The 27,134-nt window shown below is 41.3% G+C and overlaps 1 protein-coding gene across 1 annotated transcript in view; it reads right to left on the bottom strand.

Annotated features, from left to right (window-relative positions):
• Positions 1 to 18,381, bottom strand: part of mtss1lb (MTSS I-BAR domain containing 2b) — an 87,636-nt gene extending 69,255 nt beyond the window's left edge. Inside the window, exon 1 of the mRNA XM_069666161.1 lies at positions 18,072 to 18,381. Within this exon, the coding sequence (XP_069522262.1) occupies positions 18,072 to 18,158 (87 nt within the window). The 5' untranslated portion in view covers positions 18,159 to 18,381. The remainder of the gene's footprint in view (positions 1 to 18,071) is intronic.
• Between the last annotated feature and the right edge of the window lie 8,753 nt (positions 18,382 to 27,134).

Raw genomic sequence — 27,134 nt, 5'->3', positions numbered from 1 at the left:
ATACTGCTCCTAAGTAGCACAACATGCAGCTAAAAGCAGACAGCTTTGGAAATAGATGAAGTGATAAGAAATCACACCTGACGTGTGTAGTTGAACTAAATGTTGAAACCATGAATGTAAAACTTAAACAACCACAGAGGGAACCAACTGACTTCATTGCACTGACAGGATGATGTTCTGGTCTGGCTGTAACTTCAGAAAGTGTTTACAGTAAGACCCCTCCTCTCTCCGGGCTTCCTTCCTTCCTCTTAGTGACATCCCCGTTCTTCACAGAAACATGTTGATAGAATCTTTTTTATTTCCGATCCTCCATCCCTCTTTTACCCCACACCATACTCATTCATATGCCTGTCCCTGCCTCTCTCCATCCTGAGTAGTTCTGAAAAAAAGGTTTATTGGCTCTGATCCACAGCTGATGATCACTAGCTATCAGCAATGTAACCCGATGAGCCCCTGAGGGTTTTCTGCTTGCTTCTTTTCTCTCTCAAATTATTTGTAGATTCATAGCCTAGTTTGAGTGTAACTACTACAGTTCTTATGCAATTTCAAAGTAAAAATATGATGGAACTTTCTAAACCTTGAAAATAGGCCTGCTATTCTACCAGGAGAAACAATCAACCTATCACACGTTATAGGCAAGATTAAGAACGAGACCTCATCCCCGTACATGAAAACAAACCTACCTAGCGACATCTTAAGAAAATGCAACAGAAGGGAGGAGGCTCAACGAAATGCTTTCTGTTGCTGAGATGGAACAGGTTTGCTTTAGCAGATAGTTATTTCCTAAAGGTGGAAGACGTTTTTGACAGATAAGATTTAACTGTATGAATCATGATCTCTGCTGCTATGTTGTTCTTACTCTGTGCAAACTCTGCCTTATCTTGTACACTGGCTGATACTATGGCTGATCCCCACCCAACTGTGTGCGTGTTTTTGGTGTTGTTTGTTTTCTATTTTCTTTCTAACCCAGAAGGTTTGAAGAAGTCTTCTTTTTATTGCAAACACTGCTGTTGACAAGTTTTGGACTATTGGGATTTTTAGAGATGCCTTCGTGTTTTTCTTCTATTTTGCATAGTGGTACTGGGTGCTTTATGTTGTTTTATTGTAAAGCAAAGTTACAAATAAAATAATTTAAAATAAAGAAAAGAAAATGCAACAGAAAAATGTCAACAAGCATGAACACAGTGTCAGGTATGAAGCAAAAACAAAGTGTTACGGTCGTCTCCTCCGGCATTGTTTTTGCTTCTATTCGTTTGTTTAGTGAATCTGCATCAAGGAAAGTCACGCTGTATTTCTTACAAGCAGTTTGTTTGCACTCAGGATGTACAGAAACAAACCTTTAAATCAGCTTTGCTACTGAAAGAAAACCTCTGAACATGATGGTTTTGAGGCAATATCTGGTGTTATGAAGAAGTCAGTTTAACAGGATTTTGAAGCAGATTTCAGGATGTTTATCTGCATCCGTATGACACAAGTATTTTTTTGTTTGACTGAGAAAAAAGGAATCTGATGCTAATTGTATTAACCACGTTCAACCTTTCTCTATTTAGTATATTAAAAAGGAGGTAAGCTGGGCTTTGCCCTCCACCTGATACTTGTTTTGAATCCAACAGAATAATAGGACCTTTAGTCTGACGTCGATAAAGGCTTTGGGCACAACGGTGAACATGTCAACATGTGATTAGCAATAAACGAATTCCAGTCAAGACTTCCTTTTCTGCGTGCTGCATTGTTTACAGTCTAATTTGCTATTTGAGAGGTGACTGTATGTTCAGATCAAAAGCCAAGCAAAATTCTTTCCTCCAGATATGCATGTCAGCAAAATAAGCGTCATTTCTTGATTCACTGAATCCCCCAGGAAGAGTGCCCGTTCATCTTTTTGTGGTGAGTCTCAGTTTCACTGTAAATAGTAAGTTACACAAAAGCAGCACTCTGGCTAACTTCAGCGATATGAACCTGAAAAAGATACAGACTTTCTTGTGACTGACTTTAACGGGTCTTACCTTTGCCTAAATTTCACCATCATGATGCAGATTAGTAAAAAGACAACATGAAGCTTTGTCAGGTCTGTCCTCGAGAGGAGAAGAAAACTTTTAAACGGAGGTCGGATTGATCATTTCTGATGCATTCGAGGAAGTCGGCAAATCTGAACGCTGAACGGCTTTCGTGACACCGCGTCAGGGAAATTCATCTGAAGTTATTATTGGCTGAACTTTAATGCAACTGTCTGTTTATACAGACCAATAAAAAGCTAAATCATCATCAGATCATGCTGATGGGAGCCAGGATGTCATTACGGTGCATTACGTTCTGCATGCTTTTGCTCTCCACACTGATTTTTTTTCCTGCATACGCAGCAGCCTGCTGCTAGGTGATTGGTCAGTATTACTCGGACTACAAGCGTACTACAAATGACCAGAACACTTGCCGTCATGGACATGGCAGGGACATGGATACAGATTCTTTCTGTGTTGAATCTATAAATAGAGATTACTCCAGTAATAATCCCTCATCCCTGATGTTGAGCGATATATTGACTCCTTTCCCTCCTATTTTCACCCTCTTTCTTCCTCAGTCTCATCTGGTCCTGACTCTGGACTCTGCTGTCAACAGTCCTCTGTCCTAGTTCTCAGAGCAGCACCAGTCCACCCAGTCTGCCCAGCACTCCATTGAGAGCTGCACTCCAGCACTCACTACAGTGGATGAGAAGCTTACTGTCTCCTCTCACTCTTTTGTTCCCTTTGTTTCCCCCACAGCAAGACAGAAAAACAGAGGAAATCCAGCAAGAGAGACAGAGGGAGTGAGCGAGCGGGCGGAGGCAAGCAGAGAGGGATGTGAGGATTAGCCCGATTTTTTTGTTGTATAATCGAGCCAATTCACACGTTAAAAGAGAAATGCAAGGAGCAAACAAAAGGGGATAATTTCACACTGCTTCATATGCATAATCGACTGGACGGGAGGATCAGACTCATTTTTATCAATGCTGGGGATGGATGTATAACCCACAGAGAGAAATGCTACATATTATCTGTCTCCACTTGTCACAGGATGAATGGAGCTTTCTTTTGTCTGCTCTGCAGTCAGCTGCAACATTACAGTGACTCACATTCACTTACATATAAAGCTGTCCTGCTCTGGAATACAGAAAGGTATAGAGTAATGACATGTGTAAGAGGTGGATAAACTAAGCTAATTCATACAGAGGTACATTTTGTTACCCTGTTAGACACCATTAATGTCCTTACAATAGATATACAGTTGTTTCGATACCAATACAAGTAGTGGACTTGCCTTACAATACCCAAATTAAATACCATAATGACTTCCCAAGAGTAAAATGAGTATGCAAGACAACAGTTTCAAATGGTAGTGCTAGTACTGCCATGCAGGGTTAGAAGTATTGACCTACAGCTGTTTCATGTTTATTTGTGTGTGATGCACTGGAATCAGATTGGTACTTAGGCTGATGCTGAAGTTAGGGAATCGATTCGGTAGGAATTCGGTAGGCGAGAAGGAAAAAAAAATTATTAGAACATCTCCAGTTAGTGAAATTGAATTCTTGAAACACCTGCTTTGGTTTTGAAACAAGTTTTCTGCCTTAATATCACAGTTGTGTCGCCTGTTATCCTGTTAATAACTATTTAAGCATTATACAGCAAAATGCTTTCATGTTTGTTTAGATACTGAGTGAGTGATACAGATAATGAAGCATATTACATTCTCATGCACACACTCTGCACATTTAAGTATATCATTAGACTTATTAAAAGATGGTTTAGGATTTTTGAAGTGGGTTATATGAGGTGTCAAAAATAAGTGTACAGTACAGTACAGTTCAGTACTATGCACATGCGTTCCCCAGGGAATCTTTTGTCTCAAAGACAGAATATAAAACACAATACAGTCCCTACAACAACACACACTTTTAGATGACTCGATGATCCCCCGAGGGGCCGCTACGGTTGTGACCATGACCATCTTGATCTTACATTGTCCACAGTGTGCAGGGAAAAAGCTGTCTGACGACTAATGTCAAGGAGAAGCGTATTCAAAAATACAGCGTGCACTCAAACTGAAATGATTTTTTTTTGTAGGATTCTTTTAAGTGGCTAAAGTACGTGGGACTCCTGACCACGTCTGCAGCGGTGCATTGCTTAGCTTCTGTCTAAGAACTCCGGCCTGCTTCTCCTAACAGAGGCCGTGCTGACTGTTATCTATTGTATGTAGTACATTTACTATTGATAAGTACCTCATACAACCCCTATTCAAAAAGCTCAAACTATCCCTTTAAGCTTCATGTACAATGAGTTGCAGTGCTTCATTTCACAACAAAGGCCACATGTTTAATGAGTGAACTGACTGTTTAAAATGTCATTTTTATTACAGAGATGAGTCAGTATCTGATTCAACACTTCAGGTGATTGACTGACTGATTAAACTTTGTTCACTTTGCAGTCTGTCCTTAGATGTGAGGACAAAAGAAGAATAAAATCAAAGCATCATGAGAGGAAGGAGGTATGATTGGACTCAACCAACAGTCAATGTTGGTCTGCTCTGACCATGACCACATTTTGTCCCCAACCTCAGCCAAGTGCTTTCACTTTTCTGAATGTAACCAAACCTTAACCACGGAGGTCATAGATTAAAAAACTTTCCATTTAATCATTTGTAATGGTCATATGTTGATGTGTTTCTGTTGGAGGACTTACAGGAAACTAAGATAAGATAGATTTGTTTAATATATGTGTCTAATATATATGAGTATTTCACATGATAAAAAAATGATCATGCAGTACAAAGAGAAGTTGCGTCATGATTTCCTCCTGCATGCTGAGTGAAACACTTCTGTCAGCACATTGTTTGGAGGGGAAAAGAGCAGCGTGCAGATGAGGAGACGGAGGCCGCCTCGCTGCATAATTGATGAAGAGCAGCAGCTAATTCCAATCCAAACATAGTGATGAGGGGGGAAAGAAACCATCTGTGTGTTGTTGTGTCTATGAGATCATAGATGCATTATCAGTGAAACATCTGCCCAATAGGAGCTCTGCAAAAGCAATACACTCTAACGACATGTAATATGCCAGACAGGGACATTAATGAAGGAACGTAATCAGCTGCTGCATCGCGTGCTACTGTATCACAGCAGGGGTGAGGAGAGAAGAGATGAAGAGATGAGAAAGGATAGCAGCTTTAGCTTCAGATGCAGCCCAACTTGCTTGTCTTGGTTGGTTATTTTGAACTTCGTTAAAACACGTCTGTGCTATTTTATTTCAAGAATTACACTTTGCTACATTACAAGTCGTATCCATTACATGCGTTACTAAAGTCACATGATGAGGTCATGATAAACTGTGGGGGAACTTTGGCTCAGCTGGTAGAGCAGGTGCCTTGTGAAGAGGCTGTAGTCCTGGACGTTTGGTGCATGTCATCCCCTACTCTCTACTCCCCACATTCCCTGTCTCTCTTCAGCTGTCCTATCTAATAAAGGCAAAAGCCAAAAAAATAACCTTTAAAAAGGAACAAATGAACGGAGTCAGATCAGCAGGTACAGCGTGGAAGAAGCTCTGTCCACAGAAGTGGTGCTCTACGCTCCCCTAACAATGTGGAAAAGTTGCATGTCAAACCTGAATGTTGGATGTTCTCAGGTCAGGCAGGGGTCCTGTTGCACCCGGGCCGGGGATTTAACAAAGCATGAAATTAGGGGCCACGTCATTAAGGGTAATGGGTTGCATCTACAAATCTCTGATTAGATGAACCACTTAGCGTGCTCACTATTTGACCACAATCAAACACAACCAAGATGTTGCATGACCACTAGGTCTAACTTCCATCCATCCAGTATCTACACTGCTTATCCTGTTCAGGGATATCCCAGCTGCCATTGGGCAAAAGGTGGGGTACGCCAGTCAATCACAGGGACAACCATTCACAATCTCATAACTGGGATTCAAACCAGGAACCTTCTAGCTGTGAGGCGACAGCGCTAACTACTTCACTACTGTGTAGCCCTTGGTAAAACTTGGTCTGACTAAATGCAAAAAAAAGGCACAATGGATTTTCAGTTGACTTTTACATTCATTGATCCAAGGTTTACCCTGAGTGAGGAGGCTGAGATCCTTCTGTTAGCTGACTGCAGAGCGATCATCGTAGCATGAAGGACTCTCAGGAGCTCAGTGGAACTGAGTGTGTCAGTGGACAAGCAGAGAAGCAGAACCTGGAGCGGACTCTGGAGGACTTTGCAGTCAGAAGGCCCACAGCATGGTGTTCAGAGAGGTGAGTTCAACAACAAAATGAATGATTTATGTAACTCAATGTATTTCAAACCACAACCTCCAGTTTGTATCGAAGTCTTTCCACTGTTTCTCCATGCTGCTAACCATACAGAGCAAACAGATTTAGATCTGGAGTGACTCTTTCAACTCTCCATGGCTTTTAGGCCAAAGCAGTGTTTCATACATGGATATAAATATTCAGGCATGAATCACAAGATGAAGAGAGATTTACAGACCGAGCAGACAGCACAGTGATAAAAGACAAGACAGAGGCGGGGGCGTCTTCATTATTTTTTATTGGATGCTATGTTCACCAGCAGCCATCACTCACCAATGCTTTTATAGGTATAAAGACGTCACTTAGCTGTTTCTTTCCTCTCCTCAGCTGCCACCGTTACTGTGACCCTGAGCACTCACAGTGGATGTATGCAGAGTCAGGGAGGAAAACCACATGACACTCCACGTGTCGTAAAATGTCATCACACATGTGAAACTACCGGAGCATTATAATAATAATAATTGTTTATAAAGATGCTGTTGTCAGTATAAAAGTTCTGATAAAGCAACTTTCTGAGAACATTATGGAGCTGTGAGATGCTAGGTAGAGATCAGAACAGAGCTTTTTGGTCCTTCATCACTCCAGTTTACTACAAACGCACTGCTCCATAGCGAGGAAATACTGACAACTTTCTTCCTCGAGATTTAAATAAAGGTTGATTGGTTGATAGCGTCTGTATTCATTTAGTGTAATTTGGACATCAGCCCAACTTATATTAACTGGCATGTAGCTATATCTACTTACATTCACTCATCAATGCACTGACTGACCTTATATACCACCCTACTTATTAGGCAATAGATGTTCAGTTCAGAGCGCTTTCCAAAATCCTTTAGTATGAAGTTCCTGTTTTGTAATCAACATTCTTGGCTTCACCTTTGGGACGGCCTTGGTCACTATGCAACACATTTAAAATGTACTAAATTAAAGGTATTAAACGTTATGACAGGACGCCATTCAGCACTACAGTACGCTGTGAGACGCAGGCTGTCAGAGATGATGGAGAGGAGGGGCGGAGCTTCTTCATGGCTGAATGCAGACGCTGCATTGTCATTTCCCTCTACAGCTGAACCACTCTACTCAGATCTGCAGCTTCTCATGAAAGACCAAACAAGTATTGACTGTCACACTAATAAACAAACTCTCGCTCCATCAGTACTCTTACATGTAAGAAAAACATGGAGTAAAATCCAAACATATTTTTCTAAACTGCAGGTTTATAGAGCATGAACAGTTTTCTGCTTATTCAGGAGATTCTTTTTGAAATGAACAAGAGATTATTGATTTGCCACTTTCATTGTTATTCTGTGTCTCTGGCCTGTTCATAATGATCAGTGTGTTTTACAGTGAACAGCTGAGTGTGATGAGAAGGCTTTGACAGGTCTGACAAAGGGTTCAGTGAGAGAGGCCGTCTTGGCTAGCTCCCAGCAGCCTCCACGCCTCCCACGTCCAGCCCTCCCCATTCATCTCCCCCGGCTCTAACGAGCCCCGGGGCCCTAACGACCTCAGAGATTTTAACGAGCTCTAACGAGGGAGCGCTCCTTTAAGCGCCCTACCATTCGGCTGGCACGTTGGCACCTTTTACTTTTGAACTGAACTGAGTATTTTTTACAGAAAGAAGTTTGAAGGTCAAAACCCTCTGGATCCTTTATAAACAAAACAATGCATGTCAATGAGGGTAATTGCCCTTAAGCTGCAAGACACACAAAAGCTCTCTTCTTCTTCTGTGACTTTAAAAATCAGCCGCTCTCCAAACTAGATCGCTTCTTCACCTTGTCCTTCACCCTTATTAATCCAACTTTGACTTTCAAAATAACTAAACACAAGGAATTCTCACCAAACAAGAAAGTTTAGGGAATATCAGACTCAAAATATCCTGAGGGGTGTCTTAATAATTAATTTCATAGTTCATTTAAACAGACAGTGCTGCGAGTGTGATTGCTAAGCTTTTTTATTGCATAAAGGCAACTGTTTAAATCTGAAACCTAGATTTGTTCTTTTGACCACAACAAACTGCCTCAAAGCTAACTGTTAAAGGACACTAAGCCAGAGTGAAAAGGGGACAAAGTCATCATATAAACTGTAAAACCCATCCAGGTTTGTAACTCTGCTTTGCCAGAGTAACATTATAAAAGCTGCTCTACAAAAGATGCAGTCAGTTATTTGACAGAAGTGAGTAGTGTCCAGTTAGCACCAGAGCTAAATGGCTTAGTGACACGCTATTATTTCCAGTATGTTACTGGGGAGCTAGAATGTAACTGGTTAAGCTTGCCAGCCACAGTACCTTAAAGACTTGCCTTGCAAAGAGTAAACTCATCACCGAGCTTCAACAACCAACATTTAAGGAAGCATAGTCGTATTAAATATGTATCACTTAAGCCACTCAGTGGCTCTGAGTCAGCTGTCTCTGGAGGAATAAGATACTTTGGCATGTTCGAGTAGGTAAAGCCCCTGTTTAAATAATTATTGATGGATATCTTCCACTTAGCTGCTTTGTTTTCTTAGTGTTGTGCTGGCTCACTGTTACATGGACATGGCTTTCCTCAGCAGCTTTGTGGTGGGAAGTCCCTGGACCACACTGACACAATCACACCACAGATTGGACTAATAATGTGCGTCCACAGAGCATCTTCAGTTCTGCAGCATGGCCCACAGTCATAGGACGTAACTGTCTCAGGCCTTTAAAGGGCTGGACAACAATGGACAGCCTCTGTGAGGACACTGACCGGGTTACTTCCAGGTCTCTTGGTTTGTTGATGTTGTCATTTTTCCAGTTTACTGCTTTAATGAGGCAGAGAAGCTTCAGAGTCTGTTTCACTGAACATCATAACTTTTACTTCACCAGAACTGAAGGGATGTTTATCTAAGTTGTAAAACAACATACAATTTCATATTGCCGAGAACAAGGGTTATCAAAGTTATATGGTTATACAGCCTATGTTAAAGGCTAATTCATTAGCATGCTAATAACGTAATAAGATACAATGTGTCTATTTGTGCTGATTGGAGTTGTTTTTCATTCAACTAAAAAGCTCAGAGACCTTGTGGGCAAACTTACCACTACCTCGACCACCTCTCCGGTGGCAGATTAGACAAAACAATAGGGGTGCTGAAAAAAAACCATTCATGTCAGAATCACAATTCTTCATTCTTAATCAATTCTTAATTCCTACAATTCTGAATCGATTTGAAAAAAACAATTTTATAAAAGTGTTTTTTCGTCCTAAGTTAATTTTCACCAGCAACCAGTTTGAGCATGACAAACCCACTGCATGCATTGTTTGCTGTGCAACCTAACCGGCTTCTGTTGTACACAGTTTCAGCAAGGAGTGTGGCAGCTATTCTGTGGCCAGTGGTCAAGGTTTCCCCCAGACACAGGCACAGACACCAATAGGTAATTAGTGCAAACATATAGAGAATAAAGCCACATTATTTGTCTGATATTTGCAAGAATATCCTGATGGAACAAACAACACAAACATGAGATGGCAAGTTCAGTGAAATCTAGCAGACAGTGACTAGCAGCACCCACCTGTCACTCAATGCAACTACATCATTAATGATGTATTTTTTAGGCCTTAACACAATCTCAGAACCCATCAGCTAGCCACTGATGATGATATAGCCTCTGGGAGTGATGGTAAACTTTTCAGGCATTCTGGTGTAGCCAGCGGTAAGCGATAAACGACTCCAAGCCAAGACTTCCTTTTCACTTCACAAGTTTGCAACTTGAGAAGTGACCATGTGTTCAGATCAAAAGTGAAGTGAATTTTGCAGAATGTGTACAGAATAAACGTCGCCATTTCTTGGTTCACAGAGAGTCTCAGTTTCACTGTAAATAGTAAGTTACACAGAGGCTTCCATCTGGCTTACTTCAGCGGTATGAACCAGAAAAAAGAAGATGTTTTTCTTGTGATTTACTTTAATTAACAGGTCTTAAGTTTGCTGAAATAACAACATAAACACAAGTCAAAATGAACCTTTGTCAGGTCTGTCCTCAAGAGGAGAAGAAAACTACTTTAAAATGCTCGTTTGTTGAACGGAGGTAGGATCGGTCTGATGCATTCGAGGAAGTCAGGAAATCTAAACACTGAACAGCTTTCATGACACAGCGTCAAGGGAATTTATCTCAAGATGAATTTTAGATCTAGAGCAGATTGTTAGCTGTTAGCATGCAGTCTGTTTATAGAGATTAATAAGAAGCTAGTCATCAGATGGCGCTGACGGGAGCCGGGATGTCATTTCGACGCATTACGTTCAGCCTGCTTTTGCTCTCCACACGGAATGTTTTTCCTACATACGCCAAAGCCTGCTGATACACGATTGGTCAATATTACTCAGACTACAAGTGAACTACAAACAGGAACCAGAACACTTGCCATACCTAAGATACACGGCCTTGCTTACAGATTGTACATTTCTATGTAGAATCTGTAAATAGCTATTAGGATATCTGGAAAGTGTGCTCCTGCAATTACAGTTTATTGCCATAGGTGCCGCCAAAGAGAACAAAACTGAGGTCTTTGAGATTACAAATTTAAAGGGAAATTACAGAATTCTCTGGCTCTATACTTATGCCACATTGATTGCACTGACCAAAATGCAGACTGCACATGTATGATTATACACACACCTGAAGCAGTAACAGCAGATTCACATTTACAGCAATTGTGAAGCCAACATTTAGCATGCATGAGTCGTGCACCACAGCAGTCATCTACACGAAAGCAGTGCTACTAAGGCAGGTTGAAACTTTCACTGACATTGTGGAAGTGTTGGAAACTCTCTCTGTAGGTATAGAAGCTATTCTGATGGCATGCCTCAAACAACTTGGTCTGCATTTGATTATTTTGAATATATTCACCAATCTCTTGACCAAATGTCAAATACCAATCTCTCCCAGTGCTCAAAACCAGGTCTTGTATCTCCTTATTAAGTTCAAACTGAGATCCAAACCAAATAGCCGACAAATTCTGGATTTTTAACATCTCTATCGGCAATCTTTAGAAATGTGACAAAGATATTTTGGCAAATGGTTCTTAAAACATGAACACAACAAACAGTCTCGATACAAATCTGATAATTAATGTGACTGTTATACAAACTACAAACATTACACAGATCTGCCTCACTGTGGGATAAACTTTGTTACGTTGAAACTGTTCCCACATTTCTGTACATTAAAATTATAATCTCAAAGACTTCAGTTTCATTCTCTTTGGAGGCACCTGTGGCGATAAATGGAAATTGCAGGAGCACGCTTCCCAGATATCCAGACAGTGTTGCATGTGTGACGTCCACGGTTGGCTCCGGTTGTAACTCTTGATTTTCCTGGCTGACGGTCGCTTTCCTTTTTAGACTGTTTGCCTTCATCTGAGCGTCCAATTTGTTTCTTTTTCTTTGGATTTTCACTTAACGAAGTTGTATCTGTAGTCACCGATCTTTTCTTTGTTTGTTCAGCCATAGTAGATTACTGTTTACTCCCAACACTTGCAGAGACCGTCAAAGCAGCCGCTTAGCTCCGCCTACCCTCTCTGGCAGACCAACCACTGCTGGCTGATGGAAAATGTGTCACTAACTGGGCCACCAACACCCAGTCTGTAATACTGCAAATGCAAAGGCTTTCATCAGTGGGCCATAGGCTCAATCACCATTGTCTTACCTTATTTGGTGATATAGAGTGCTAGAATCTTCAAGATTATTACTTGAAACTTCTTGTTATGTACATGCAGACACATACATCAACACCAAACTCGCAGCAAGAAGCATATAAGGGCTGATATATTGGCCTGATTTACTGGTCAATCTCTAAGATAAATTACCACCAACTTTAATATTTTACATCCACAAGGACGTGCTAACAGTATTTAGGTATGTAAATAGAAACTTGAACATACAGTCTGTGAAAATTCATTATAATATATTTGCCTTTTTATTTCCCATTAAATGCACTATTTTTTTACATTGGAGAATGCTTTGAGATTTTACTGCAAAAATAAGTAACTTAACTAACATTTCCTGTCAGTCTAGAAGACAAAATATTTCAGCTAAACCAAACATCATGAAAATAAATAAAAGACCTTCCTCTTTCTGCTCTTAAAGGTATCACACAATTATATTTGTCTTTATTCCATCTTACTGCTGCTGTCAACTAAATATAACAGAGTAACCAGTGGTCCATATAGCCAGCTGACCGTGAACATGACCTCTGTGTCTCTTCATATTACCCCTCTGTGACCTGTGCATGTGTGTGTGTGTGTGTGTGTGTGTGTGTGTGTGTGTGTGTGTGTGTGTGTGTGTGTGTGATTCACTAGAAAGTAGTGAGACATAGCTTCCAGCCATACACATTGGCAGACGACTACATAAGGCCTGCACAGACAAACACACTCACACTTTATTGTATGAGCATATGGGAGCGTTTTATCCTGGACGTGTATTCAAACATCCTCATTCATAAACACAGTTATTATATCAGGTCCATGCAACACACAACAGACTTAATTGTGTGTGTCATGCGCACACAGATCACACACGTAAGCGGACACACAAGGAGTGACCGGGTGTCCCTGTGTGGAGGATCTGCTGAGGAGAGAAAGAGGAAGGGAGGACCTGGGGAGGAGCAGGAGGAGGAAGAGGAAGATGACAGAGAAAGAGGAAGAAAAAGTGCTTTCTAAACAGCATGGACTCAATCTGCTGACTCTGGCAGACAGCAGCATTTAGCTTGGCCTCTAGTGAACATGAGCATGCATGACTTCTAAAACTGAAACCACTGTGTACAGTGTCTGGTCCAACGGTGAAGATGAAACCACAAGATGAACTTGAGATGGCTCTTGGATGTCACGGTGGCTTCAGAGGTTGACCACAAACTGAGGGCGAATGTGCGACTCCAGCCAGCATGTCAGTGTTTTTATTACATAAAACAGTTCATTTTACAACCAAATGATGGCAGGCATCAAATGCAGTGTTGAAATAGTTTGATATTATAGAATACTAATGAGTCCTGCCCGGACTGGTGAATTCAGCAGGAATCAGTAGGGGTATGTACCCGGCGGGCGTGAGTGCTAGCCCCAGACAGGGCACCTCACCCTGGCTCTGCCTTCCCGTCTTCTTTCTAACACACCTCTCTCTACAAATTCTTCTCTCTATCCTTCTCTCTATATTTTTCTCGTTTAATTCAAATGTGTGGGCCAGTCGAAGCCATGTGGTAAGGTAGGTAGTGTCAGGGTTATCAATACCTGGAACTTGCATGAACGGAATCTGTGTCTGTTGAAGTCGGCAATGCTGCTTGAGTTAGGTATCTTGTGTTTAATTCAAAAAAGGTGATTTCTGACTTTGTTAGATTTACAGATTTACCTGTAATGACATTTAAAGGGGAAGTTTGATGGCTTTTTCACAGGTCTTACAACTTAATATATGTAGAAAGCTGTTTTGGCTCCAGAGGAAGCTACGCAAAATCAGACACATTTCCTCAAGTGATGTCACTTGAGTCCGTGCCGTCAGGGCTACAAGTTTGTTTTTAAAGAGCAGCTCCAGTCATGTTTTAAGACATAAAATGCTCTGCTTGAAATAATAAATTGTGTCTGATATGTTTGTTTTTTTTGTCCAAAATCTGCATAGATTTCCAACACCCCCCCTATCACGAAAATGTAGTAATTAGTTGTAGTAACGTTAACGTTCCAGCTCGTGCATCGTTTAAGTGGCCGCCATAGGTTACACATAATCATCTGCATAGCATCACCCCGTCCATTAACGGGATTGGCTCCTTAGGTTTGTGACGTCTCAAACCTGCCAATCTGAAAACGTGTTGTTGCCTGTCCTTGGTACACTGCATTTTTAAAGTAGACAGGCCCAGCCATGGAGATGACTGCTTATGTTGTCCCTGATATGTCTTGTAGCACATGAGAAACACCGCATGGAGATGTTCACAAGGTTAAACACTTGATGTTCACTGGGGGGGGGGGGCGCTTAAAACCTTTTTAAAGACCTCCCTAGCGGCCCCTAACCTCCTTAATGCAACAATACAGCAATAGTTGTTTTACCTGTATTAATTTGGCTCTCCAAGTGTGCCACTCCTATCTAATCCACACCATGAAAACTTCATTAGTGTTATCAATTTGCATTCAATTTGCAAAGTTATTAAACCTATTTAAGCCAATTCCCCAATGGACAAAAGCAAACTAAGACCTACAGAGCCGTTTGGATAGTATTTGATTTGATAAATACTTAAACATACTTTAACATCTCTGCTATGTTATTGGTGTATTTTAACCTAACTTCCAATTTTCCAAGTTTGACTTTCCCTTTGTGGCCTTTCAGTGCACGTTGCACATTTGATCATGTGTCATGTGGACTGTAACGGAGCAGAAATCATGCATTGGTATTTCAAAGACGTCTCCTCTGCAGTAACTGTGTGTTTGCTCAGGTCTTTCATCTACCTATTAACCAGCCTGTCGAAACCAGCCTGTGTCTGCAGAGAAAAACTATTAATCCATTTGTTCTTACAAAAAGCTTCCTCTTTGTCAGCGATAAACATCGATTAAAGCCACATTGTTTCCTGTTTAGTCAAAGAGACTTTTAGGGCTGATGACTCAATGCGTCTCATCCACTCACTGACATTCATTCAAGGCCTCCTCTGGGACTCAGGAATTCATCCATCCAGACTAGGCCAGCGGTGTTTTTGGCCCAGGTTGTAGTGACCCACATATATCAGAGTGAGCTGGATAACATAAACAGGAGGACCATTAGAAAACACATGAATAATAGATGAAAACAGAGACAGTGTCAGAGAAGAGAAAGCAGGGAGCTGCCTTTAAAGTGGTTTGACTTTGAAACTGATTACTACATTTTATTCTGCACAGTGTGTGTGTTTGTGTTTGAGCATCAGCGCCAGAAAGAGCAAGAGAAGAACAAGAGAGAAGAGTAAAAATGTTTATAATAAAATGTGATCTCAGTCCTGGAGCTTGTGACCATGCTGCACTGGAGCCCAGAGGGTAATTTAGCAAAGCCTACATGCCTATAAAAACACTGCTGCTGCTTAGAATAGACCAAAGAGACTGTATTTAAATGTTTCATTTGACCTAACACAATTGAAATGTACACCTCTGACATGCCACAGTACCTCTGTGTACCTCTTAAATCAACCTTCATCCACGTCTTTGTCTTACAGATGCTGTGTCACAGGTGATGATGTTGCTATGCAACCAGCCTGAACCGTGTTCACAGAGATGGACATTTTCACAAGTCTGTCATCATCTCAAAATGGTTGTTTTTTTGGCAGAGTAATGATTTCACATTTGTGAGAATCCCTGAAACTGCCTGGATTCATGATGTGCACAGTCTTCAGCTCTACGAGGAATCCCCCACATTGTTACCACCGTCTACAGTTCATGCAGTGCAGACAATAATGGTAAAATGGACTGCACTTTTTATTCTTCAGAGCACTTGAAGCTTCTTTACACTACATGCCACATTCCCCCTTTCACACACACATTCATACACTGATGACAGAGGCTGCTGTGCAAAATGCGACATTGCCCACCAGGACCTAACTAACCACATTCACGCACAATAAGTGAGACACTTGTGCTACTGTGCAACCCTGCAACCTCATTAAGTAATATTAATGCTCAGAGAATATAAAACTGTTTAACATAAATAAATAGTTCCTCTCAGGTGATATCTAAAAGCCGCTGTGTTCTCGGACTAACCGACAATACTCAAAGATATTCAGTTCACTGTTACTTAAGACAAAGACAAGCAGGAAATAAAACGGTTTATACTATCCAAATGTTTTACGACTCTAAATGAAAACAGGACCTTTTTGACCTTTCATGTCATCCTTACACTTTGAGATTTACTACTTACTATGAAGAGATCTAACCAGTCTGTGAAAACAGAAGTTGAATGTCTACTTTGGCTGCAGAAAGCCATTTCTAAAGTGAAGGAAAAAAAATCTATATTATGTAATAATGATTGTCTTGGCCTGGGCTTGTAGACTAAATATTTTCATCAGAAAGCCTGCCTTACAAACTGGAGCAGGGGAGTTTGAAAGTTAGGGCATTAAACAGGCAGGGATGGTCTAATAAAGATATCAGGTGCATTTTGGGAGGTGTAGGCTCCAATTTTTTTTGGGGCTCAGGATATTTCCAGAATGTAACAGCTTTAAAGTATGTTTACTCTTACTCTTACTCTATGTTCAGCTCTTACTTACTATTTTGTCATTTGCACATATGAAGTGAAATACTGAGAACAAGTCTCTCGTTCTGGCAGAGACATTCTTTGATTTCTGTATAATGCTCTGGATTATAATTAACTTGATATCCAGGATTATACTTGTCTCTGACTCCCACATGTCCCAGTGAAAAAACAAAAAGCCGATTGTCTCTCTTCATAAACTATAAGCTTAAAACACTGATTGTGACCTCTACTCCTGAGGTCATACAGACATCATTATAATGTGCAGTTTGGAGGAGAAAATGTCTTCTTCTAAGGAGCCAGGCATCATTTCATGGAGGAAAGAATTACAGATACTATTGCTTCCCTTGTTACAGCATTGATATTAATCATGCACAAACTACAGTGTTTAGGATGGGATAGACAAAGAGAAAGGGAAGATGTGGGATGAACAGCAGACTGAGAGGCTGCAGAGCTGCATGGGCGTCTGACAGGCAGACATATTGACAGAGACCGTCTGATGGATGCTTTCATCCAAAGCATCTCAAGGCAGCACACTGAATACAGTGTGTGTAGCATGGGTGGGTATGTTGTAGCACTAAAGTCTGGAGGTATCTGTTTTTGGAGCCATCATGCTGCAGAAACACTGACTGAAAGACAGACCGATTATACAGGCAGGCAGACAGACAGGCAGGCAGGGAGACTGGGCGTCTGACGGCTGCTCGGCTTCCCACGCCTTCATGTTTCCTGCCTGATGAGCCTGACAGAAAATCAATGACGCTGCACTCTTCTGGAGACGCGCAGTAACCAGTGAAAAGGACGAAAGCGAGACTTAATATGCAACAGTCATGTCTGCATGTCCTCTCACACAACTGAGGGGACAAAACAAGACGACGGTGATGGTGATGAAGCTCGAGCAGTCATCCACCCAGGTCCACATGTACAGCCCATGTAACGGAATGTGTCACAGCTGTGGCGCATGGGCCCATAATAAGACACAATTTGATTTTGGGGGCCTGATTAATTCATCTTATAACCCATCCAGATCTATGGAGTTCCTGGTTCATGTACCACCTTGGAGCTCCGGCGCATAGGCCATCCAAATTAACCAACAAGCCAGAGTGCGTATCATCGCCAAATTTGCCAGACGCGTTGTAAAACCAGCGGACTGACTGCCCAGTAAGAGTGCTTGTCCTGCTTATTTCAGAGAAAGGAAGGCGAGCATCATCATGTCCGATAACGGATGCATTGACGTTAACATGCGCAGCCAATATTCAGGGGATGAAGGATGGGGGGGAGGAGGGGTGGGGGGTTTCGCACCAACAACCTACAGGGCCGCTGCATCACTTTCCGTAAAACGATGCCATCACTGCATCTTCGTGTCAAATAAAACCAAATTCACCATCAGTGATAGGCAGAGGTGCGCGTGCAGATATTTGTAATGTGCATTTCAAACCCAGACAGCAGCTCTTTTATCAATAAGCTGTTTGATTATTCCCACGGAGGGAGCACATGTTTAAACACGGTCACCGAGCCAGTGAGACGTAAAAAAACAGGCTTTTATTTACCTTCATGTCGTTGACAATCGCCTGGAATAGACCCCCGAGGGCCCCGCATTCCTTCTCCACGGTCTCCATGTTTGCCAAATCCACCATTCACCGGAATTTACAAAGCGCGCACCAACTGCGCGCTACCAACACCCAGCAGGGAAAATGCAAAAATGTATTTCCACAGAATCACGACTCGGCTCTCCGGTTTCCCCTTTGAACCGGGAGAGCGACAATAACGGAGGGATGCAGCGAGAACAGGAGGAGAAGGAGGGGTGAAAAAAGAAAAGATGCCGAGAGAAACGGCTCGCGCTGCGGTCTCTTCCAAACGAATGGAAGATGCGTTGCTAGAGAGGAAAGATGGTGTCTCTCTCTCCTTTTCTGTCTCTCTCTCTCTCCCCAGCTCCGGGTCAGTCAGGCGGTGAGACGTTCAGATGGTACCGGGGACACCGCTCATCTTGGCGCAGCCAGCGCTACGCGGAGTCGTTGGGGACGCATGTGAAGGCAGCGGAGAACCGGAGCGGTGGATCGCTGTGTGTGTGAGTGTTGTGTCTGTGCGTACGTGCATGCATGTGCGCGGAGGTAAAAGGCGGGCTGTGATTGGTGCAGAGGCGGTGGGCTCAGCGGTGCGGGGAGAGCAAGCCAGTAATACGATCCATGCAACTGCAAGGGAGTCAAAAAAAGGAGGCAGGACAACTCTGCACGGGCTGTCACATGGCCACACGCACGCCCAAACACACATGCATACACACACGCACACACACTGTCGACCACCAGAGTAAGAATCAGCAGGGAGCAGGGGGTAAATGTCAAATAGATTCAGCTACCAGAAGAGTGTGTGTATGTGTGTGGGAATGTGTCCTGATGACCCTGAATAAGCACTTTTTGCTCTTAATATCACTCCATGACCCTTCAGAGAACTACAAGGACTGTTGTTGAGCTCATTTTAGGCTCCATCAAAGTATTGATGCATTATAATGCATGTATTTGTCTTATGTGGAACATAAGTGATTCCTCTATGGCTAACTGAGCAGAGTTACATCTCTGGTGTCAGCGAGAAAAAATCAGTTTCTCTGCAGAGTTATTTTGACTCTGCTTTGACTGAAATCTATTTTTAATTAACAAAGTGTTGCCATAAAACATTGTGTCATCGTGATGACGTATAACTCAGACGGTTCGTCTCCTTACCTGGCGGTGACCTGGTTTGTCCCTGGTCATGAAACCAAACATGAAGTTCAATCATATTACTGCCCTCCTATCTTTAGACACCCATTTATTTTTTCCTTACCTACAACTCGTAATAGTTAAAAAAACATGCCTTCTGGTTATTAATGTTTTATCTGGATCTTGCTTCTTATGATTCTGTCTTTTTACAAGCCTACTCTTCAGTGCTAAAACATCCATCCATCCATCATCTATTTTACCCCACTCATGCACGAGGAGAACATGCAAACTCCACACAGAAAGGCCCCCTACATCCGAACTGGGATTTTAACTAGGACCCTCCTAGCTGTGAGGCGACAGCACTGACCGCTGCACCACCATGCAGCCCAGTACTAAAACAAAGGGATTGAATTGTGTTCTTTACATTCTGAGATTTTATTTCAAATTAGTATTTTTTATGACTTTAATGACTTTGACAGAAAAAGTCCAGTTTATCTGTTGAATCGGTTAACATGTAAAAGCAGGGTTACTTAATTACTTAATAAGACTCTTTCTTAGTACTTAAGAAACAAGTAGCACATCAGTCTTGTATTGTGATTTATTTCTTGTGAGATGGTGATTAACTCATTCTGGTTTCTGTCCAGTTATTGTTCTCTAATGTCTCAGCATGCATTGGTTGTAAAACAGTAATAAGTCAATGTAGAGAGCAGCAGAGGTGGAGCACATCTGACGTAATACAATAATTGAATCTATCGGTGGTCATCTGACAGCGATTTAGCTCTCTGTTAATCTCTATAAACAGATGTCTTAATATGAGTGCAGTTAACATTCAGCTCTAAAATGTAATCTCAACTCCAACTCCATTATCAAATCGAAAGTTGCTAGTGGGACTGTAAACAATGCAGCAGAGGGAAAGGAGGTCTTGGCATTGATGTCCTTTATCCCCACAAGAGGGTTACACTGAAAGCCATGAAAAGTTGTCCTTCACTTCCAGAGGCCAGATCTCCAGAGGTCATCAGATGATAGCTGATGGGTTACGTGAGTTTCAGATTTTTACGGCCATTGAGGGCAGTGAAAACTAAATGTGGTAAACATATGGATATTTCTGCAGTTTTGCATTTAAAGTATGCCATGACTTCATGCCATGAATCTGTTTTAAATACATGCTGCATGTTTTGACTAAATGTCTTGTAAAGAAAACATTACATTTTGTTTATTCTACTTTTAACATATTATTTAAGCAATATGAAAGGGAGTGATGCTGTACTCATTATCTTTAGCACTCGACCTGCAGCTCGTGCCTACGACCGAATCACCATGATGACATTCAGTATAACATCACAACGTTGTGTGTGATATTGCTTTTATACAACAGCTAAACAAATAGTAGTAAAAGTAAAAATCAACAACTGATTATTTTTTGTTCCACCAACTCAACTAGTTCCACAACTTAACTGAAACTGGACTGTTGTTGCTAAGCAACCCAAACATTCTCCTGCTCTCTGTGTCTACAGGTTACCACTGTTTTTATCATGTACATTTATCTGTTTGTTTTGCATTATCATCAACCAGTGAAATAAGAGTCTGCTGTGTGATTCAGAGGTACCAGCTTGATCAATGTAGACATACACAGTCTGCTAACACCTGGCTGAGTCGCAGTGATGTTGTAGGCCTACCCTATATCACCACTCATGGAATGCCTCTTGTCCAATCAGATAACTTTGTCAGAACTAACTGTTGTATATTGTTAAATGTAACTGCTTCATTTGAGCCGGTCTTAGTCCTTTCCTTGTGTATTTATGATTGTATTTCTTGTTTGTTATTGTTTTTATCTTTATTGGAAATGTAACAGGTATGCTGTCTCGGCCAGGTCTCCCTCAGAAAAGAGATTTTATCTCAAGAGACTTCCTGGTTAAATAAAGGCTAAACATCAAATGGAGTTTATTAGCTGGGTATAAAGTTAAAAAATGCACTGGTTAGTTACAGAAAGTTTCACATTTCAGCTTCACTTGGAGTCAGTTGTCTAATAATTAAAGAGTTATATGAACAGTGTATGGACCTTATACACTTATATCACTTTAAAGAATGGACTCTGATAGTTATCATGTATGTCTGTTTTATGCTTTAAATAGAGGACGATCATGAGAAAATGTACGAAGATGAATGTGGTTACAAGTTTCACAATAACTGCTTTTGATCTGTAATATGTACAGTTATGTCATTCTGTACAAACCACAACCAGCTATATCATGTTTCCTGGGGCAGTTCCTGCAGTGGTTTAAATCCTCTCAGTGAGGGTTTGTTGTCTAATGTGGATCCATATCGATGGCCCTCGTTGACATGAACAAACTACAGCTGTAAACATACTTGAGATAATATTCAGTTTTTCTTGTGACAATAAAACTAAGAGAATAGAGTGAAGAAGATGACATGCACAGTTGCAAAATGTAACATACTTATTCAGGTAACGTGATGCTGTAAGCAGCCAGAGTTATGGTTAAGAGGTCAAAGGTCACCGTGCCCTGGATATTCCTGCTCTTGGTTCTTGGAAATGAGACAGCAATGCGGAGCAGCGGATGGGATCTTCTTCTTGTATCAGTTTCAGGCAGTAAGATGTTATTGTCACATGATAACCTCATGATGGCTTCAGAGCGTCGTGGCTTTATATTTTGTTTCCATTGGAGCGGCCTGCGTGTCGACCTGAAAGAACCCCAGACATCTTACGCTTCAGTCAAAAAAAAGTAGATTTTTTCCCCCCAAATTCCGAAAAAAGCTACAGGACACTTTAATTATCTTTTGTTTACCAAGAAAACTCAGAATAAACATTAATGCAGCTGAAACTTCTGAGTCCTTTAGGAGCAGGTAACAACAGACCTGGCACACTGATAGGCACAAGCTCATGTACACACACACACACACACACACACACACACGCTCAGGTTTGTACGCATGCCAATTGTTCAGCATCCTAAGAGAGATCGCATATGGATACAGGAGAGACACGCCCATGTGACCATCTTCAGTGTGTGTGTGTGTGTGTGTGTGTGTGTGAATACCATATGTTTTGTAAGTGTACATGTTTGTGTGATGCTCCTCTGTGGTGACCTTGACAGAAGGAAGGATGTAACAGATATCATGCAGGCCTAAGCCCCGCCCTTGTACATACTGTGCTTGAATTGTCTTTCCTCCACAAACTTTAACACCAGCAGACTCACCGCTTCTCTCAGACTGAAGAGCGCCTGTTCCCTCCTTCAGCTCCCATGAGGCCTCTCCTGAAAATGATCAGATCAGTGTGGAAAGTAAACACTCTTCAAAGACTTGTGAAAACAGTGTGGGTGTATTAACAGCTGTGTATGGTGAAGTGACAGATTCCAGACAGGTTAAATCAATTTGACAGGGTTTTACTGCATTCCTGACTGTGGACCTGGTTTCTATTTAAGAGTCTCACACACAGCTACTGCAGGGCCAGACGCTCCTGTTTGCCTTCCTGTAACAAGTCAAATCCCTCATTATGTTTTCCCACCTGCCATCCTGCTGACATTAAACCTACAATTCTACCAACAATTATGACTTTTGTTGACTGTGTAGGCACGATTTTTCTGCATTTCTTTTCTGTGTTGTGTGTTTGTGTTTGTTCTGTATTTGCAGCGCCTCTGCTGTTTGTTTTGTCTCTCTGCAGCTCGCTTTTTTTGCACAATGATCCATTGTTTATTTGTTTTGGTTTCTTGTATGGGTTTTTGAATTGCCATCATTTCTGAAGCTGCAGCATATTTCTTTGATTTAGGATATTTCAAGGTAAAGCAATTTATTTGATATTTCATGAACTACCGTGGCTGCATGGTGCAGTGGTTAGCTGTTTGTTGCCTCACAGCTATAAGGTCACTGGTTCAAACCCCGGTTCGGGCAAAGTTGGCCTTTCAGTGCAGAGTTTGCATGCGTGGGTTCTCTCCGTGGGGTCTCCGGCTTCCTCCCACAGTCCAAAGACATGCTCGTCAGGTTCATTGTAAGTGCGAAAGGTTGTCTGTCTCTATGTGTCAGCTCTGTGATTGACTGGCGACCAGTCCAGGGTGCACCCCGCCTTTCGCCCGATGACAGCTGGGGTAGGCTCCAGCCCACCTACGACCCTGAACAGGATAAGTGGTATAGATAATGGATGGATGGATTAACCACCTTAGGACAGCAGCTAACGTTAGCACATATGGGGTAACCCTAAAGTCTGATAGCATCCAGGCAACGACTCCTTCAACCACTACAACCACATAGATTGCTTGTCACTAAAGTACCTCTGCTGCTGGCAGGTAATGTCCCTATACACTTTAGTATCAAAAAAGAAGTGGTAAACAAAGCTATCAATGTCAGGTCAGTTTCACATGGGACCCTGACCTTGTCTCCTGGTTGAGTCTTTTGATTCTTAACATTGCCATCACCCCCAATGCCAAAGAGACAGTCTGATCCTTATACAACATCCTGTTTCCTCCTCTATTTCTACCATCATAATTACAGCAGCCACCAGAGAGTTAGATATAAACGCTAATATGGGTCCCAACAAGCTGTTGCACAATGGATCAATATGGCTGTATACTTTTTGAAGACGGTCTCCATCCAAACACACTGTGGGAAAATACAACTGCTTTATTTCACAACCTGGAATCTCTTTAAATAAGGTTGTGTTCTTAGGCTATTATACTAGTATTATGGTGGGTAGTAAGCTAATTAGCAGGACATGCTAACAATTAAAGCTTGTATTTGTAAAAAAAAATGAAAACAGTTTGTCCCTGAACCCTAAAACCAACTGTTAAACATTCAGAGACAGGCCATACAGTCAGTTTGACACAGATACACACACAACAAGAAATTATAAATGGAACTAAGTCAAGTCAATTTTTATTAAGTCATGGTTGGTTTTTCGATCCTGTTAGGGTCCTTTCCACCCTGTTAGTCACTTTTTTTTTTCAAATATGATAACAACTATGTTTAATATTTTACATGTTTTAATGTTAATTTGCAGTTTGAGTTTGAGTTAAAAAGGATTACCAGCAAACATATGTTTTTTTTCTGCAAATTTCTGTTATTATTTATCATTTTGGGTATATTAGATGCATTTTTCTGATGCAAGTGTTCAACTGACTCAGAAAAGTGTTGAAATCAGCTACACTGCCTTGTGTTCAATTGTTTTCCAATGTTCCAATGTTATTTTTATGTGTATGAGTTCACAGAATTACAGAATACACAAATGAAGTTATTAATTATGCAGCAGTTTGATATTGACACACTCCACTGATACATGTTTATAGAACATATCTGTGATTTGGATGTGACCAAACTGCTGTGTCCAGTTCTATATAACATCCGACTCATCCTGTGTCAGTATGCTAAGTTAGCTTCCCCACTAGGAGAAAAGCTCCATTATTCCTCATTATCACTCAGGTTTGCTCTTTTATCATGGGAGATGATTGTTGCAGACCCAGGTCACACATTTCTGTATTTCTGTCTGTTGCCACAGCGGCTGAGGGTAAAGAACCAAAACCCAAGTACTGTTTCCTGAGTCTTCAGTCACTGCCGGAACACAACGCAGGCATAACGCACACAGTTTATATTTAGAATATTTGAATAAAATCATTACAAATGAACAATGTCTGAACCTGCAAATTGTGCTTGGAACAACAAAAATAAGACAAAAACCTGAAAGCTCTACATTTCTTCAGTGCACTGGAGCACTGAAGAAATGTGTCATAGTGTGTTGTTATGTAAGGATAGATTGGAAGAAGCTGTCTAACCTTTATTTGACCCTTGGTGACTGTCATGAACTCTTTTTACGCCTGTTAGAGTGGTCCAAATGTTGACACTCATTATTTTCCAGAGACAGCTCAGACACTCACTATCAGAGGCAGAGCTTGAAGCTGCATCCTTCAACAGTGCAGCAGGTTCTTAAAAAGACTGCAGGCACAGAGGAAACCTGGTCCACTACAGGCTCTCTGTCTACAACACAGAACTCCTGGAAACTCTGCAGCCAGACTGTCTTTTAGATGTCATGGGACCACTGACTGATGCTAAGTTGTATCTTGTATCTGCTCAGATGTCAAAGTCTGGTTTTCACACAGCTTAAAAGCATTTTAGGTTGGGTGTACTTCCTTTCCTCCGGGCAGCTTTGCAGATCCCTCGGTGTGAGTTTTACCTTTAGTTCTACCCTTTGATCGAAGCTGCACACTCCTTCGAAACAACAGGCTCTCTGATTGTGCTCCTCTTCATTGTCCTGATTTGATGTTTAGAGGCAGACTTTGGGCAGGCTTTTGCTTCCTGTTGCTTCCTGGAGGAGGCTGAATGCTCCATGTAACAAACAGACTCCCTTTTACTGAGCAGACAGAGAAGTATAACATGTTCCTCTGCAGTTGACTGCTTTGTTCTTCATACTGGGTTATGTTTGAGCAACAAAAACATTTCTTTTTACAAAGGAAATAAAAGCTTTACAGACCCAAGCTGGAATAATATATAATGAAATAATTAGGCTAAAAGCAAATGAGGGAAAATAAAAGGCCTTAAAGACAGAAATTAAAAAACATACTATTTTAATATGATGCAAACTAGTAACTCAACAACACTATGTTGCATTGGTGTCCATCAACATGTCATTTGTTTTTACAATCACACATTTAAAGCAATGGATTGAATGCTTAATTCAACAACTGAAGTAAACCACATGCATACAAGCTAAGCTCTCATTCATTTCTTGAAGAGGCTACAATGTTGTCACTGCTACAGTATAATGGCAGTCTGCTGATTGGTGCTGTCTGTGACAGATACTGAAATTAAAGAGTTTTTTGGCCTTTTTATGCCTTTATGGATCGAGAGGACGGTGGATAGTGTTAGAAACAGGGGAAGAGAGAATGTGGGATGACAGGCAGCAAAGGGTGGAGGATGGGAGTCGAGCCCAATTTAACCACTGCGCTGAACCAGCGCCTGGTGCAAACTTTAAAATAGAAAATGCTCTTAATCACCCGTCATAAAAAGATATCTAGCCATTTGAATCTTTTTTGAGTCTCCTGCTGCCTGAATGATTCCCTCTCCTTCAGTGAGTCAGGGATTCATCATCAGCCATGTTTAACTGCGTATGTGTATTTTACGACTCAAAAACAGGTTCTTATACTTTCACTTGTTTAGAAAGGCAAACATAAAGTCTCACAACCCAGGGAATTAATGTTTCCATCTACATTTGATAATATTATAAAAAGAATAATTTTTCAGCACCCACATGCTTGTGGTTAAAGTGGTCAGAAGAGGTTCTTAAAATAGCCGTTTAATAATCCCTAAAAGAGTTAAGATAAGATGATTCAGATGCTGCAGTGAATCACATTTGACCGAGTCGGTGTTTCTGTTTTAACAGATGGATGGATAATAAAAAAGGCTGAGTCACATCCGGCTCAGCTTCAGCCTTCTTCTTGCTCTCACTTTGAACCACAGTTGCCTCTTTCATTAATAAGAGTGTAGAAATGACTTAAAATGTTATTTTCCATAATACCATATAAGGATCAAAGCTCTAATGCCAGCCAAATGTTCATAAATGTCTGTGCCTACCTGCTCTGTTATGATTTGAAATCTAATGTAGACATCTGCAGGCGGCTTGTATCAGAAGATGTCATTATTCTATCAATCCTTAAGGCCAGAGAGTTTGGAAAGAGAGGATCTGGAGCCGTCTTTGGCTACTGCAGCGCCAGAGACAGGGCGCCAATTTGTTTCCTGATTGGCTTAAGTGAGATAGCTACATCATTCAGCTCTGAAACTGCATTTGGAGATTTGACAAGTCAAATCTTCTGCAACTCCACGCAACGGCTTCAGACGCTCTGCAACTAACCAGTTCACACTGCTGCAATTTTCTCTGCAACATTCTAAAACTGTTTTGTTGCGTTGCGAATCATTGATCTG

Source organism: Semicossyphus pulcher, unplaced genomic scaffold, assembly GCF_022749685.1.
Source record: "Semicossyphus pulcher isolate SPU_LCO1_2020_fin unplaced genomic scaffold, fSemPul1.0.p SCAF_1, whole genome shotgun sequence".
In the NCBI taxonomy this organism is placed as follows: domain Eukaryota; kingdom Metazoa; phylum Chordata; class Actinopteri; order Labriformes; family Labridae; genus Semicossyphus; species Semicossyphus pulcher.
Note: the sequence above shows the minus strand (reverse complement) of the source record. Positions and strands in the feature narration are given on the sequence as shown.